General features: G+C 39.0%; 1 protein-coding gene across 9 annotated transcripts in view; it reads right to left on the reverse strand.

Moving 5' to 3' along the window:
* Pde7a (phosphodiesterase 7A) overlaps positions 1 to 14,070 on the reverse strand; it is a 169,077-nt gene that overhangs the window by 18,526 nt on the left and 136,481 nt on the right. For all 9 annotated transcript variants that reach the window (XR_002393947.2, XR_002393946.2, XM_004842120.4 and 6 more), the window contains 2 exons: positions 5,633 to 5,728; positions 4,996 to 5,096 (listed from right to left, as the gene is read on the reverse strand). Coding sequence is in view for 7 of the 9 variants with exons in the window: in XM_004842120.4 (XP_004842177.1) it covers positions 4,996 to 5,096; positions 5,633 to 5,728 (197 nt within the window). In the remaining 2 variants the exon portion in view is untranslated. The remainder of the gene's footprint in view (positions 1 to 4,995; positions 5,097 to 5,632; positions 5,729 to 14,070) is intronic.

Consider the following 14,070-nt stretch of genomic DNA (forward strand, 5'->3'; position numbering starts at 1 on the left):
CACATTAACAGTGGGCTTGGGTATGTGTATCTAATGTACATGCAATTTATTAAGCAAGGTGTAGCAAGGTGCTAGTCTAATGATAACAGAGTGGAACTGGCAGGAGGGACATATGGCATCCTGGGTGAATACAACAATCCAGAATCAGATTTATTACAAAATTGTTTGATTTTACAAAATCTCAGGTAAAGAGTTAATCAATAAAAGTAGAAATACGAGAAGCAGCAACTGAATTAATTAATTAATTAATTTTTTCAGGTACTGGGGATCACCCATAGGATCTTGCTCTTGCCAGGCAGTAGTGAAGCCACTGAGCAACATCCCCGGCCCATTCAACTGAATTTTTATTTTATTTTTTATTTTTTTGGTACCGGAGATTGAACAGGTCCTTTCACTTGCAAGGCAGGTGGTGGAACCACTGAGCTAAATCCCCAGCTCTGAATTTTTAAACATTCTGTGAAATAAAGTTTGAAAGCAAATCACATTGGCAAAGTATAAAAAGTGGCTGTAAAAATGTAGTATTCTGCTTGTAAAAAACAATCTTTCAGTAGAAAGAAACTGAATATTATAACAAAGACAATTAAATGATGCTAATACAGATTTTTAGAGTAGATTTTAAAAAGGCAAATGTTATTTCTATCCTGTTATTATATCTGGTAGTACCTGATAATAAAAATTTTGTGAAAAAGGCACTGCAAATCATTTAATGAATATGAAAGTCAAATTTCAATTCTACGTGCAAAGTTATCATCAAGGTCTATTTTAAATAAAATAGGAAACCTTGATGAGTTTTCCTTTGTTCATTTAAAAAACCTCACTATTTTCATTGTTTGCTAGCATTATGCAGATTTTCCACTGCAATAGTTATTGTACGGACTTCAACTGATTTCAAAATAACTTCAACTATGATGTAAGGAAACATAGGAAAAATAATCCATATTTGAAATTAAAATGCAAAGAATATGTTACAGAAAATATTTTCTAGGGAAGGGCAAAGGCCTAAGCAGGCATTATCCAAAAGAGAAAATACAAAGAACAAAAATATTCTAAGCTCAAAACTGACCAAAACAACTAAAGTGAACTGCTTTTCTTTTTGTTCCTTCCATCAAAAAATATATCTAAATACCAGAAAGAAGGTAACAGATTCTGATGCCTTGCTAAGGGGGGGGGGGGGAAAGTGGTATTTACTTATAAAGTATCCAAGTGCTTTCTTTTTATTTTTGATGGTATTGAGAACTGAACCAAGGGCTTCATGCATGCTAGACCAAGGGCTTCACCTATGAGCTACATTCCCAGACAATTTTATTTTATTATGCTTTATTTTGAGACAGGGTCTTGCTATGTTGCTCAGGTTGGCCTCAAACTTGCAATCCTTCTGCCTCAGCCTCTTGAGTAGCTGGAATTAGAGGTGTACACCACTGTGCCCAGATCATGTCCAGACTGTTGAAATGTCAGTCCTTGGAACTTACTGAAAGAAAGGCACCTCCCACACACAAAAAAGAAAAGCACAGGGACGCTTCTGTCTCCCTACTAAACTCTACTAAGAGCTGTCACAGTAAAATCAGAAACAATCTAGAGGTCTAAACACAGAGAAAACAGTTAAAGTAAACCCAGTCAATTCCAAACACCATGCAGAAACATCCATCCATTAATGCCATGAGCAGGCATTGTTTTAGTGATCAGACAGACAAAACTCCTGCCTTGGGAGCTAACATTCTTGCGGTATCCACTTTAGGTTCCAACATGTTCCACAACTAACATTTCAGAGGTCAAAATTCCCATCTTATTCACATTTTTGTCATCAGCAATTAGCATGTTATTTGACATATAGTCAGTGCATGAAAAAATACACATCTACAGGAAAAACAATTCAACCATCATCAGTCTTGCTAACATGAAAAGGAGGCATTGGGTGGGTGTGGGGAGACAGGCTCTTATGTTAACTGCCAGGGACAAGCAGAGCAATATTCAAAGGTCCCATATTCAAGCTGGTTTGTTTACCTTTGGAACATGTATAAATATAATTTTTTATCTAGCCCTACTTTTAGCGTATATTAACTAGGAATAGTTGGCCCTCTATCTCTGCAAGTTCTGTATCTGTAGATTCAATAACCTTGGATCTAACTATATTTGGGGGGGAAACTGCATATTTACTGAATATTCATAGATATTTTTCTTGTCATCACTCCCTAAATAATACAGTATAACATCTATTTACATAACATTCATATTGTACTAGATATTATAAATAAACCAGAAATGTTTTAAATATGTATATGGGAGGATATGCATGGGTTATATGAAAAGACTATGCAATTTTATATAAGGGTCTTGAGATCCAGTGGTGGGAGCAGGGGGTCCTGGAACCAACTTTCCATGCATATTGAGGGATGACTATAGAAGAGCTAACTTAAAACTGTATGTAAGCATGAAGATGAACATTAAAATAGGAAGTAGTGGAAAATCATAATTTCTTCAGCTGACAACTATGCATGTTACCAGTGTAAATAAATTAAAGAGATACTAGAGGTTTAAGCAAAAGAAATGTTGTATAAACCATATAAGCTCAGCCTTGAGGACATGAAAAATAAATATGGAAGGCAGCAGTGATGCATGTACAGAGAGAAGGGTCTTCTTCATACGTTTCTAGTAATTCCTCTGGGTTAAAGTATTTCTTTTTTCATTTAGGGAAGAGTACAAAAAATTAGCTCTCTCATATAAATCATAAGGTATACAAGCTAATGACAAAATTTTCACTAAATATACCTATTTAAATTTTTCTGGTTACTACTCCTTCTGCACCTGACTTTTTCCATGGCTGACTCCTCAGTTTAAATGGTTTCTGAACATTCTATCTAAAATCGTAAGTTCCTGCCATCCACCCAGTAATTACTGGGTGTTCCTGCCATCTACTCTAGAGCCGTAATTACTGGAGGATATGTCAAAATTTTATTTATCTGTTTAATGATTGCCTCATACAGGGACCCTTCCTGCTTTGTCCCTACTAAATTCCTAGCACAGGATAGTGCCTGGCATGCACGAGATGCTCAAGTGAATACATACTGATAATGAATGAAAACACTAAAAAAAGTGATGCCAAGTAAAGGCCCAGGAAATAAAAGTGATAGAATCTTTTTTGTTTGTTTGCTTTTTCAGACAGGGTCTCGGTTTGTAGTGCAGGCTGGCCTTGAATTCTGTATGTAGCTCAAGCTGGCCTTGAATTCATGGCAATCTTCCTGCCTCAGCCTCCTGAGTTCTGGGATTACAAGCATATGCCACCACACCTGGCAGTGATACAATTTTAAAGCTTCCAATATTTAAGATTCACTTTAAAAACTTTGAGTAACCATTTTAAAATGTGAACTATGACAAAGGTAAAAAAGTTGCGGCATTTAGGACTCAGTGATTTTTATCTATATCCTTCATTGAAGCTTTGATTAGAGTTAGAGTTCACCGAGTTTGTTGACTGTAAGTGTTTAAAATAAGTATCATCAGAGTTACAGAGCTACATAGGCAAAAAGTATTTAAACCATGTTTGTATTCATTGATACACAGATTTCCCTGTGTTCACTGGTATCACCCCAATTTCCTCACCCCTTGTCTCATTTGGGAGACGCCTTTCTGTCCAGTCTACCCTCCTTTGAGCCCCAGAGAAATCTTCATTCCATTTTCCAAACAGCACTGTGATTCCTTTTCAGCTTCTTCCGTAAGATTCTTAATCAGAGGTCTCAGGCTTGGCCCCATAGATTTTTAAAAATCTAACCAAAAAATGAGGCCACTTCAGAGTACACATATGTTGAAACATACACATAAAATGTCTAAATTTAATTTTGTATGTAACATGTTATAATAAAGAAAATGTTATGACATATATTTAAAAAATTGGAAAAAACATTGGGACATTTTCATGGACACCAGTCTCTTAAAAGGTGAAATGACTGGCTCTGTCCTCAAGTCAGCATCAACGGCTATGATGCCGTTTCATCAGTGTGCTTTCCTCCTAACATCTGGACAGACAGAAGGTGCAGAGAGAGAATAGTTCTGAATAGTGCTGGGGCAGACAGATGCAATTTTAGGACCTTAAGGGATGGAAGACATCTATGGGCAGATGGCTTTTCATAACTTCTACAACTGATGATTCCTAAATCTGTATCTCAACTGTGATTTCTCTTCTGTACTTTGAATTCTTGTCCAGCTTTCTAGTAGACATCTCCATTTGCATGTTACACAAATACATTTCACTCCACAAACACAAAATGATACTCATTATCTCTACCAGCCCTACCCTCTTTCTACATTCCTCCTCTTACTGAAGACTACCACCTTCCACTCAACTGCCCAAACCAGTCTTCTTTGACTTCCCTTTTTCCTTCCTCAAGATGTGTTCACACACCACACCCTGTTCTTTCTAATTCTCAAAAGACAAACCACCCATTTCTCTTCTTCTCCAAGGCTACCAGGCTCTCTTGGATGGAGCAATGAAATAGCTCCTGGAAGATTCATGCTTCTGACCTTGTCTGCTTTATTTTCACACCACAGCCAGGACAGGGTTCTAGTCTCCTGAGTCTTCTCCATAGCCTCCCATTCATACACTGAACCAGAACAAGGCTGTCCCTGACCCCATGGCACTCATGTAGGGCTCACTGTAAATACCAAGTGTTTTCACTGCTCAAGGTTTCAAGTGATCCAGGCCTTGCTTGGGATTCTTCAGCCTCTCTATCAGCAGTCACCCCAATTCTCTACTTATTATAGTTACAAATAGCCACATTTAGAAAAACTAGACCTCAATTTTACGAAAGAAGTTCCTGATTTTGAGTAACTAACTTAAGACAAAGTATTTAGAAGTACATCCAGGGCCAGGGATGTAGCTCAGTGGAGCCGTGACTGCCTGGCAAGCGCAAGGTCCTGTGTTCGATTCCTGATACCAGGGGTAGGGGAGTACATCCAAAGAAACTTTCTAGTAATATTCACTTAAAGTACATGTCAACCTCTTACCTTAGGTTCTTTTAAGTAACAGTGCATGGCCTGAGTAACGTCTGCAGCATGGACTGCATTGTGGTAAGGATTCTGACTGTGGTAATCTTCTTGAATCATAACTACATCAAAGAAAAGAAATGACCCCACTTTTACAATGGGTAAGATTGTAAATGGGTAATGATCCCAATTTTACAATAGGTCACATGTACACATATTAAAAAACTGTGATAATTATGCATTATCCCCTATTTTCCATGTAGTTATCAACTAAAATTCAGTAATCACCTTATAATTCATATGCATAGTCTTTCATTACTCAACAACAGAATACATCCTGAGATGTGGAATTAGGTGATTTCATCATTGTGCAAACATCATTAGAATGTACTTGCACAATTAAGATGGCTATGATGCCACATATATATATATATATATATTATGGATATAATATAATAAGGATATAACATTATGGGACCACTGTCATGTGCAGTTGGTCACTGACCAAAATGTCATGTGGTACACAACTGTAAATGTGTTTTAATCCTCTAAATTTGAGTGATTTGTTATAGAGCAATAGCTAACTGATAAAACTGATAAAAAGTTAAGCACATTCTATATAAATCTTTTTACTATTAAGTGGATTCGAATCACTTACCTAAAAATCTACGAAGTTTCATCATATCTAAATGGAAGTATTCAATTAGTCCATGAAGACTAAATAAATGAAAGGTTAAGCTTACTAGACTATTTCCTAAAAAGAAAAAAAAATTACATTAGTAGGAAATATACTGATTATGCTGTGTTATTAATATAGATTTTGAGTATACAACATGGAAAGACAGTACTAATTCCTACTTTTGGTCTACCTACAATGCGCATATTCTTATTTTATCAGTTATGAACTTTAAATGGAACGTTTTTGTGTCATTCTAAAAAAATATTTTGTTTAAGTTTTCCACAAAGAAATGAAATATAAAAATTTTCAAATAGTCCGATTTTTTAAAAGACACCAAAATAATTAGAAACAACAGTAGAAAACTTTGAAAATGGCCCCACTCTGAATAAGCTAATTCAACCTTCCAAAACACTTAAAATATGGCTGCATTTAACCTTCTCTAACTTGTCCTCTACCACTTTGCTTTAACTGACATGGGCTGTCCTAGAGCAAATGGCCTTGGCTGCAATTGCGTTAGGTAGAAGTTGTGCTTATTCTTATTTGTACAGAGTTAGGATGGGTCAGTGACTTCCTCAAGATCCTCAGGATGAAAATTCTGGGCTCAACCACTTGCCTTTTCCATATTTCCATATTTGGAACAGAAAATCTTAGTGTAAATCTTGGGGTAGGGGTGAGAGTTCACAAAACTTAGCAGAACTCTTATCATTATAAATTCATGATCAATACTGTAATGCCCAACAATCTTATTTATTTCTTCTAATGAACTTGTACTTTCACTTTTTAAAAATACCTATATTCAAAAGAACAGAAAGAACAGAAGTTCTTTTCAAACTTTCAAATATGCTCATTTCCTATCTACTCACTCATTCTCCACAGCTTCATACTTCACAGAAAAAATACAAGCCCTCAATTTTCCCTTCCTTTCAAAAGCCAATGCATCCACAACTAATCAAAGATTGTTCTTGTTCCATCAGACAGCCCCCACCCCTCATTTGTCCCAATAAGCATTAGAATTCACATTTTCTTTTTTGTTTTTGGTACCAGGGATCAACAGAATTCAGACATGTTCTGGATTCCATTATCTTTCAAACAGGGAGGTAGACTTTGTGGAAATGGTAAAGGGATCTGGGGATGGGGGAAGATGGGAAGGTGGGAAGGGGAAGTAAAAATGATTAAGATTTTATTTATATATACATATATACACACACACACACACACACACAAATCCCCCAATATAAATGTGATTATTATGTATTATCACAAACATATACTAATTAAAAAAACCTAAAAACAACAACAATAACAGAGAATATTGGCCTTTCTTGGCCCCTCCATGCTCTTACATGGTCATGTTTTCTGAAAGACTTGCTATACACAATAGCAATTTCTACTAGTTTGTCTTCAATTTCTACTTCTTCAATTTCTACTAGTTTGCCATTGATAACTGGAGTCACACCTAGTACAGAAATTACATTTGGAAAAATTACCATCTTTATAATGTATAGCTTTTCCTTCTATGGTACAATTCTCCTTTTTTTTTTTAACCTACTATTTTTCTCAAAGTTTTGTAGACTACTTGTATAGGACAAATATACTAGTTTATTAACAATTAAATAGCCTATATGTTTTACAAGGGGTATGATTGTATAAATTACTGTCAATATTTGCATAATAATAACACACATGATTCTAATATTCTCTGAATAAGCTATGATTCTTGATAAAAAGTACAAAAGTCACAACTAGTTTAACACTGAACATTTTTAGTAATAAATTTTTGTTTGTTTTTGAGACAGAGTCTTGTTCTATAGTTAGACTAACATGGTACTCCCTATGTGGCTAGTCTCCAACTTTCAATTCTCCTGCTTCAGCCTCCAAGTAGGTAATAATATTTAAGAAGAACAATAAAAAATATTTAACAACTCATTATACAAAATTGTCAAAGGAGCTGTCAACAGAAGATCATGGCCGAGGGAAAGGTAAATTAACTGGAGCAATATTTATATGAACAACTCTTAGAATGGGGTGGTAGGCCAAGAGACTCTTTTTTAAAGATTACCTTAACTTATGACCTGCACATAGAAAGGAAAACAATTTAAATCTTTTATTTTTAAGAAAATAAATGTTAAAACGCATTCAAGTTCTGCAATCACTCTATTCGAACAAACATGAGTCCACAGGGTGTGGAACCATTCATGAAGAACTGAGCTGTTTCTGCAGCTACTACTATAATAAGCAACCTTTTGTTGGTGGGTTAGTTAACTGATTGTGTCAACTTGATTAAGAAATGCCCAATTAAATTGAATCAGCATAGTTCTGTGTACAGAAGACCCATCGTAGGGCAGCTTGTTGCCTGAATATTATAATATGGACACAAGGCTTGCTTCTGTTTCTTCAAAGGAGCTCCAGTCTTCACCTTCACCCTGGATGTCATCTCTTGGTTTCCAGTGCAGACTCTTCAGCCTCCAGCACAGATCCTTTGGCCTCCTGATACGGAATCACATGGGATGCTGCAGTGAGCCCCAGGCCTCAGACTGGATCCTTTGGATCTCTAGCAGGCAGACAGACCTTTTGCACCCTTCCACATCTGACTCTCTGGGTGGCTACTATAAGCCAATCTTGTAAATTATTATATATTTGTATATCTTATATTAAATGTTTCTCTAGTAAGCACTGACTGATACAGATTTTGGTACCAGGGCATAGCTCTAAAGAAACAGAACTGTAGAGATGAAATTCTTTAATGCCTTTAGAGATTCTGGAGTTGGCTATCTAATTGGATGAGACCTAAAGATTCCATGGTTTCTCCTTCTGATACTGTAGGGAATACTGATAGTCCTTGGTGCAATGTAGATCCATTTGATTATGCTAATTCACCACTTGTAAAATATAAGGAATTTAGTGACTCCATATATGAAACTTTTAAATATTTTTGGCAGAGTGGAAAATATAATGATGCTGGCTGGTTGCTCTTAGCATCTCTTAACAAACTAGTGAAGGAAAACAATGAGCTCAAAACATCCGTAGGAAATATATAAAGTTTTTTAACTGTGAGGACAAATGAATAAAAGAAAATAAGTAGCTCAAAGATTCAAATTTCCAGCTTCAGAAACACATAAAAAATTTACAAGTTTCTAAGTGTGTCTTGAAAGAAAATCCCCTGTCCTTTAGCCACAGGGCTGAGATTGCCAAACACAGAAACCCAAACACAGGCCCTCATAATTCGATTGGCTGAAATACAACATAAGGTTAATGCTCAGCCTTGAAGGTTGTCTGAAGTAAAGTGAAGGCACTTATTGGAGGCAGGTGGCAGCACCACTGAGCTAAATCCCTGGTCCACTTATTGGAAAAGGATGGGATCCCATAAACTGGTATGGAGATGTTTGGGAAGATCCTGACAAGGTTGAGGATATTCAGCTCCTAGACTCTTATGAGATTATTTTGCCAGAGGAAGAGATTTCCCCACCCACAGTGGCAGAGGAATCCCATGTGGTGTTGGCCTGCCCTAATATACCTGGGGAAACTAATCCTGTGTTAGCATGCTAATGCTGAAACTCCTCAGGACCCACCCTGACCACCCACTTTTGCCTCTAAGCCTATAACTAGGCTCAAATTGAAGAAGGCTCCTAAGGGTGAGGTACATAGTGTGACCCATGAGGAGGTCTGTTATTCTCCCAAAGAACTTCTTGAGTTTTCTAACTAGGCCTGATGAGCAAGCGTGGGAATGGATTTTGTGAGTGTGGGATAATGGTGGAGAAAACATAAACTTGGATCAGGCTGAGTTTTTTGATATAAGCTCATTAAGCAGCTCATGGAATAAAGAGAAGTGTTAATACTTTATCTGGCTTGTTGACAGAAGTACAGATCAAAAGATGGCCCACTGTAAATGAGTTAGAGATGCCTGATATTCCATGGGTTACTCTTTTTTTTTTGGTACCAGGGATCAAACTTGGGTCCTTGCGCTTGCGCAGCAGGTGGCGAAACCATTGAGCTAAATCCCCAGCCCCATGGGTTACTCTTGATGAAGGGATTCAGAGGCTCAGGGAAATGGGAATGCTGATGTGGATCTGTCATGTCAAACCTAATCTGCCACACTGAGATAATTCAGAAAATGTATCCTTCAGTAACACCTTGAAAAAGTGATTGGTGAGGGAAGGACTGGCATCTTTGAAGAGGTCTGTAATTGCTCTGCTTTGAATGCCAGACCTTATAGTAGAGACTGTGATAAACTTAAGGGCAATGGGTTTGATTGGATCCCAGAGTAGCAGGGGTCAAGTGGTACCACTTAATTGCCAAAGGCAAGGTACACACACTTACCATAATGGCAGCAGGAGCAGAAATATGATCAGAATGGTCTGACACTCATAGACCTATGGTTTTGGCTGATTAGCCACAGTGTTTCCAAAAGCGAAGTAGACAGGATGCTTAGACAATTTTTGCTAGATTTATATAATTAAAAAAAATTTAAGGGCAAAGGAACAGAAACCTGCTTCAAAGCATAGTAACAGGGAATTATGGCCCCTCAACCAGTTCCCAGATTTGATAGTTTACAGACCCAAGACCCCTTGAATGAAGGAGAGGCTGGGATCCCTTGAGAAAAGACCCTGGTGTACCATCAAAACTTTATACAGTCAATCTTTCTTCCATTCTTCCCCAAAGGGATCTAAGGCCTTTTCACAGAGTGACTATATACTGGGGGAAAGGAAATGATCAGACATTTTGGGGACTACTGGACAGTGGTTCTGAACTAATGCTGATTCCAGTGCATCCAAAGCATCACCATGGCCCTCCAGTAAGAATAAGGAGCCTATGGAGGTAGGTGATCAATGAAATTTAGCAAATGTCTGACTCACGATGGGTCCAGTTGGTCCTTAAATCCATCTTGTAGTCATTTCCCCTGTTCCACAATGCATAATTGGGATAGATATACTTAGTACTTGGCACAATCCTCACATTGGTTCCTTAACCTGTAGTATGTGGGTTATTATGGTTGGAAAGGCCAAATGAAAGCCATTAAAGTTGCCTTTGCTTAGTAAAATAGTGCATGAAAAACAGTATTGCATCCCTGGGACTGCAGAAATTAATCCCACCATCAAGGACTTGAAGGATGCAAGGGTGGTGGTCCCCACCACATCTCCATTTAATTCTTCCATTTGGCCTGTGCAGAAGAAGGATGGGTCTTGGAGAATGATGACAGATTACCATCAAGTGGTCTCCGATTGCAGCTGCTGTACCAGATGTGGTATCCTTGCTTGAGCAGATTAACACATCTCTTGGTACTTGGTATGCAACTACCGATTTGGCAAATGCCTTCGTCTTTATACCTATCCATAAGGTGCATCAGAATCAATTTGCTTTTAGCTGGCAAGGCCAACAATACACCTTTACTGTCTTACCTTAGGGTTTCATATCTCTCCAGCCCTGTGTCATAACTTAGTTTGCAGGGATCTTGATCACCCTTCTCTTCCATAAGGTATAACACTGGTTCATTACATTGATGATATTATGCTGATTGGATCAAGAGAACAGGAGGTACCAACCACTCTGGATTTATTAGTAAAGCATTCAAGAAACAGAAGGTGGGAAATAAATCTAACTAAAACTCAATGTCCTTCTACCTCAGTGAAATTTCTAAAGTTCAGTGGTGTGAGGCATGTAGAGATATTCTGACTTAAGGTAAAAAACAAGTTGTTGCATCAGGTTCCCCTGCAATCAAGAAAGAGGCACAAGGCTTAGTGGCCCTATTTGGATTTGGGGGGCAACATATTTCTCATTTAGGTGTTTTACTCTGGTCCATTTATTTACCAAGTGACTCAGAAAGCTACTAGTTTTGAGTGGGGCCCAGAATAAGAAAAGGCTCTGCAACAGGTCCAGGATCCTCTACAGGGTATTTTGCCACTGGGGCATATTATCCAGCAGATCCAATGTACTTGGAAGTGTCAGTGGCAGGTAGAGATGCTGTTTGGAGTCTCTGGCAGGCCCTTATAGGTGAATTGCAAAAGAAATCTTTGGGGTTTTGGAGCAAGGCCCTGAAATCATCTGCAGACAGCTACCTTCCCTTTGAAAAACAGATCTTGACCTGCTACTGGGCCTTGGTGGAAAATGAATGCTTGACCATGGGACACCAGATTACCATGTGATGACCTGAGTAGCCTATCATGAGCTGAGTATTATCTGACCCATCTAATCATATGTAGGGAACAGGGAAAGGGGACATTACTAGAACCTCTTCGGTAAGTCCTAGTCTCCTTTGAGCCACGGTAGCACAAGGCGAATTACAGGAAAGGTAGACAAATGAGACTGAGAAGAAGCTGAGCTTTGGGTCTGATCAGTGCTGCTCTGGGCAGCAAAGACAAAGACCCCTGGCATGCAGCACCTTTTATTGAGTACATTGAGAGAAACAAATGTAACAAATGAAATGCAGAGAGTTCAGTACTTCACATTGGGATAAAAAAGGTGTAACAAAAGACTGGGGGGCAGCGGAAATCCAAGAACAATGAGGAACTATGCAGATGAAGGTTTGGTTCCTCCCAGGAACTATGTCTCGGAATGCCATAGATGGCCTGTAGGCTGAAGAACTAGGCCTAATCAAATGATTTTTCCCTAAAATTATGTAGCATCGCTCCTGACAATCATAGGGTTGGCTGTGCACAGCAAGACTCCATATGCGATCAAGCCAGAGCAGGTCCAGAGGGTACAAGTAAGTTACATGAAGAAGTTGCCAGATGCTCATGGCTCCTACTCTTGCTGTATTGCCTTCTGTTTCCCAGCATGCACCTGTGGCTTCGTGGGCTATACCATATGATCAGCTGTCAGAGAAAGAGAAGGATAGGACCTGGTTTACAGATGGTTCTGCACATTATGCAGGCACCACTTGCAAGTGGACAGCTTCAACATTGCAGCCCCTTTCCAGGATATCTCTGATGGAGAGTGGTGAAGGGAAATCTTTACAGTGGACAGAATTTGGGCAGTGCACCTGGTAATACATTTTGCCTGGACGGAAAAATGGCCACATGCGTGACTGTATATTAATTCATGGACTGTAGCCAACGGTCTGGCCAGATGGTCAGGAACTTGGTGGGGGGGTATGACTGAAAGTTGGTGACAAAGATATCTGGGGAAGTGGTATATGTATAGATCTCTCCATATGGGCAAAGGATGTAAAAACATTTGTATCCCTATAAACACTCACCAAAAAGTGACCTCAGCAGAAGAAAACTTTAACAATCAAGTGGATAAGATGACCTGTTCTAAAAGCTGGGTGTGGTGGTGCACACTTGTAATCCCAGCACTTGGGGAGGCTGAGGCAGGAGGATTGCCACGAGTTTGAGGCCAGCCTGGGTTAAACAGTGAGAAGCCAGTGAGACCCTGTCTCAAAAATCCAAAAAAGAAAAGGATGACCTGTTTTGTAGATAGTGGTCAACCTCTTTCTTTAGCCACCCCTGTCATTTGTCAATAGGCTCATGAACAGAGTAGCCATGGTGGCAGGGATGGAGGTTAAGCATGGGCTCAGTAACATGGACTCCTACTCACCAAGGCTGATCTGGCTACAGCCACTGCTGAATGCCCAGAAGCAGAGACTAACACTGAGTCCTTGATATAGCACCATTCCCTGGGGTGATGAGCCTGTGACCTGGTGGCAGGTTGATTATATTGGACTGCCTCCATCATGGAAAGCACTGTGCTTTGTCCTTACTGGTATAGACACTTATTTTGGGTATGGATTTGCCTTCCCTGTACATAATGTTTCTGCCAAAACTACCATTTGTGGACTCACAGAATGCCTTGTCCACCATCATGGAATTCCACACAGTATTGCATCTCACCAAGGTACATATTTTATGGCCAAAAAACAGAGACAATGGGCTTAAGCTTATGGAATTCACTGGTCTTACCATGTTCCTCACCATCCAGAAGTGGCTGGATTGACAGAAAGATGGAATGGTCTTTTGAAGACACAGTTACAGTGCCAGCTGGCTGGCAACAGTTTACAGGGCTGAGGCAAGGTTCTTCAAAAGGCTATATATACTTTGAATCAGTGTTCACTATGTGGTGCTGTATCTTCCATAACCAGGATTCATGGGCTCGGGAATCAAGAGGTAGAAGTGGGAATTGTATCACTCACCATTACTATTTAGTGATCCACTAGCAAAATTTTTGCTTCCTGTTCCCATCCCTTTATGCTCTGCTGGGTTAGACGTCTGAGTTTCACAGGGAGGAAGCCATGTACCAGGAAGCACAATAATGATACCACTGAACTGGAAGCTAAAACATCCCCCTCGTCATTTTGGTCTCCTCATGTCACTGAGTAAACAAGCTAAAAAGGGAATTACAGTGTTGGCAGGGGTTACTGACCCAGATTATCAAAGGTAATTTGGACTATTACTCAACAATGGAGGAAAGGAAGAATATACATG

The sequence above is a fragment of the Heterocephalus glaber genome, unplaced genomic scaffold (genome assembly GCF_053883595.1).
Source record: "Heterocephalus glaber isolate CG9 unplaced genomic scaffold, H.glaber_assembly_v1.0 deba00001553, whole genome shotgun sequence".
Lineage (NCBI taxonomy): Eukaryota > Metazoa > Chordata > Mammalia > Rodentia > Bathyergidae > Heterocephalus > Heterocephalus glaber.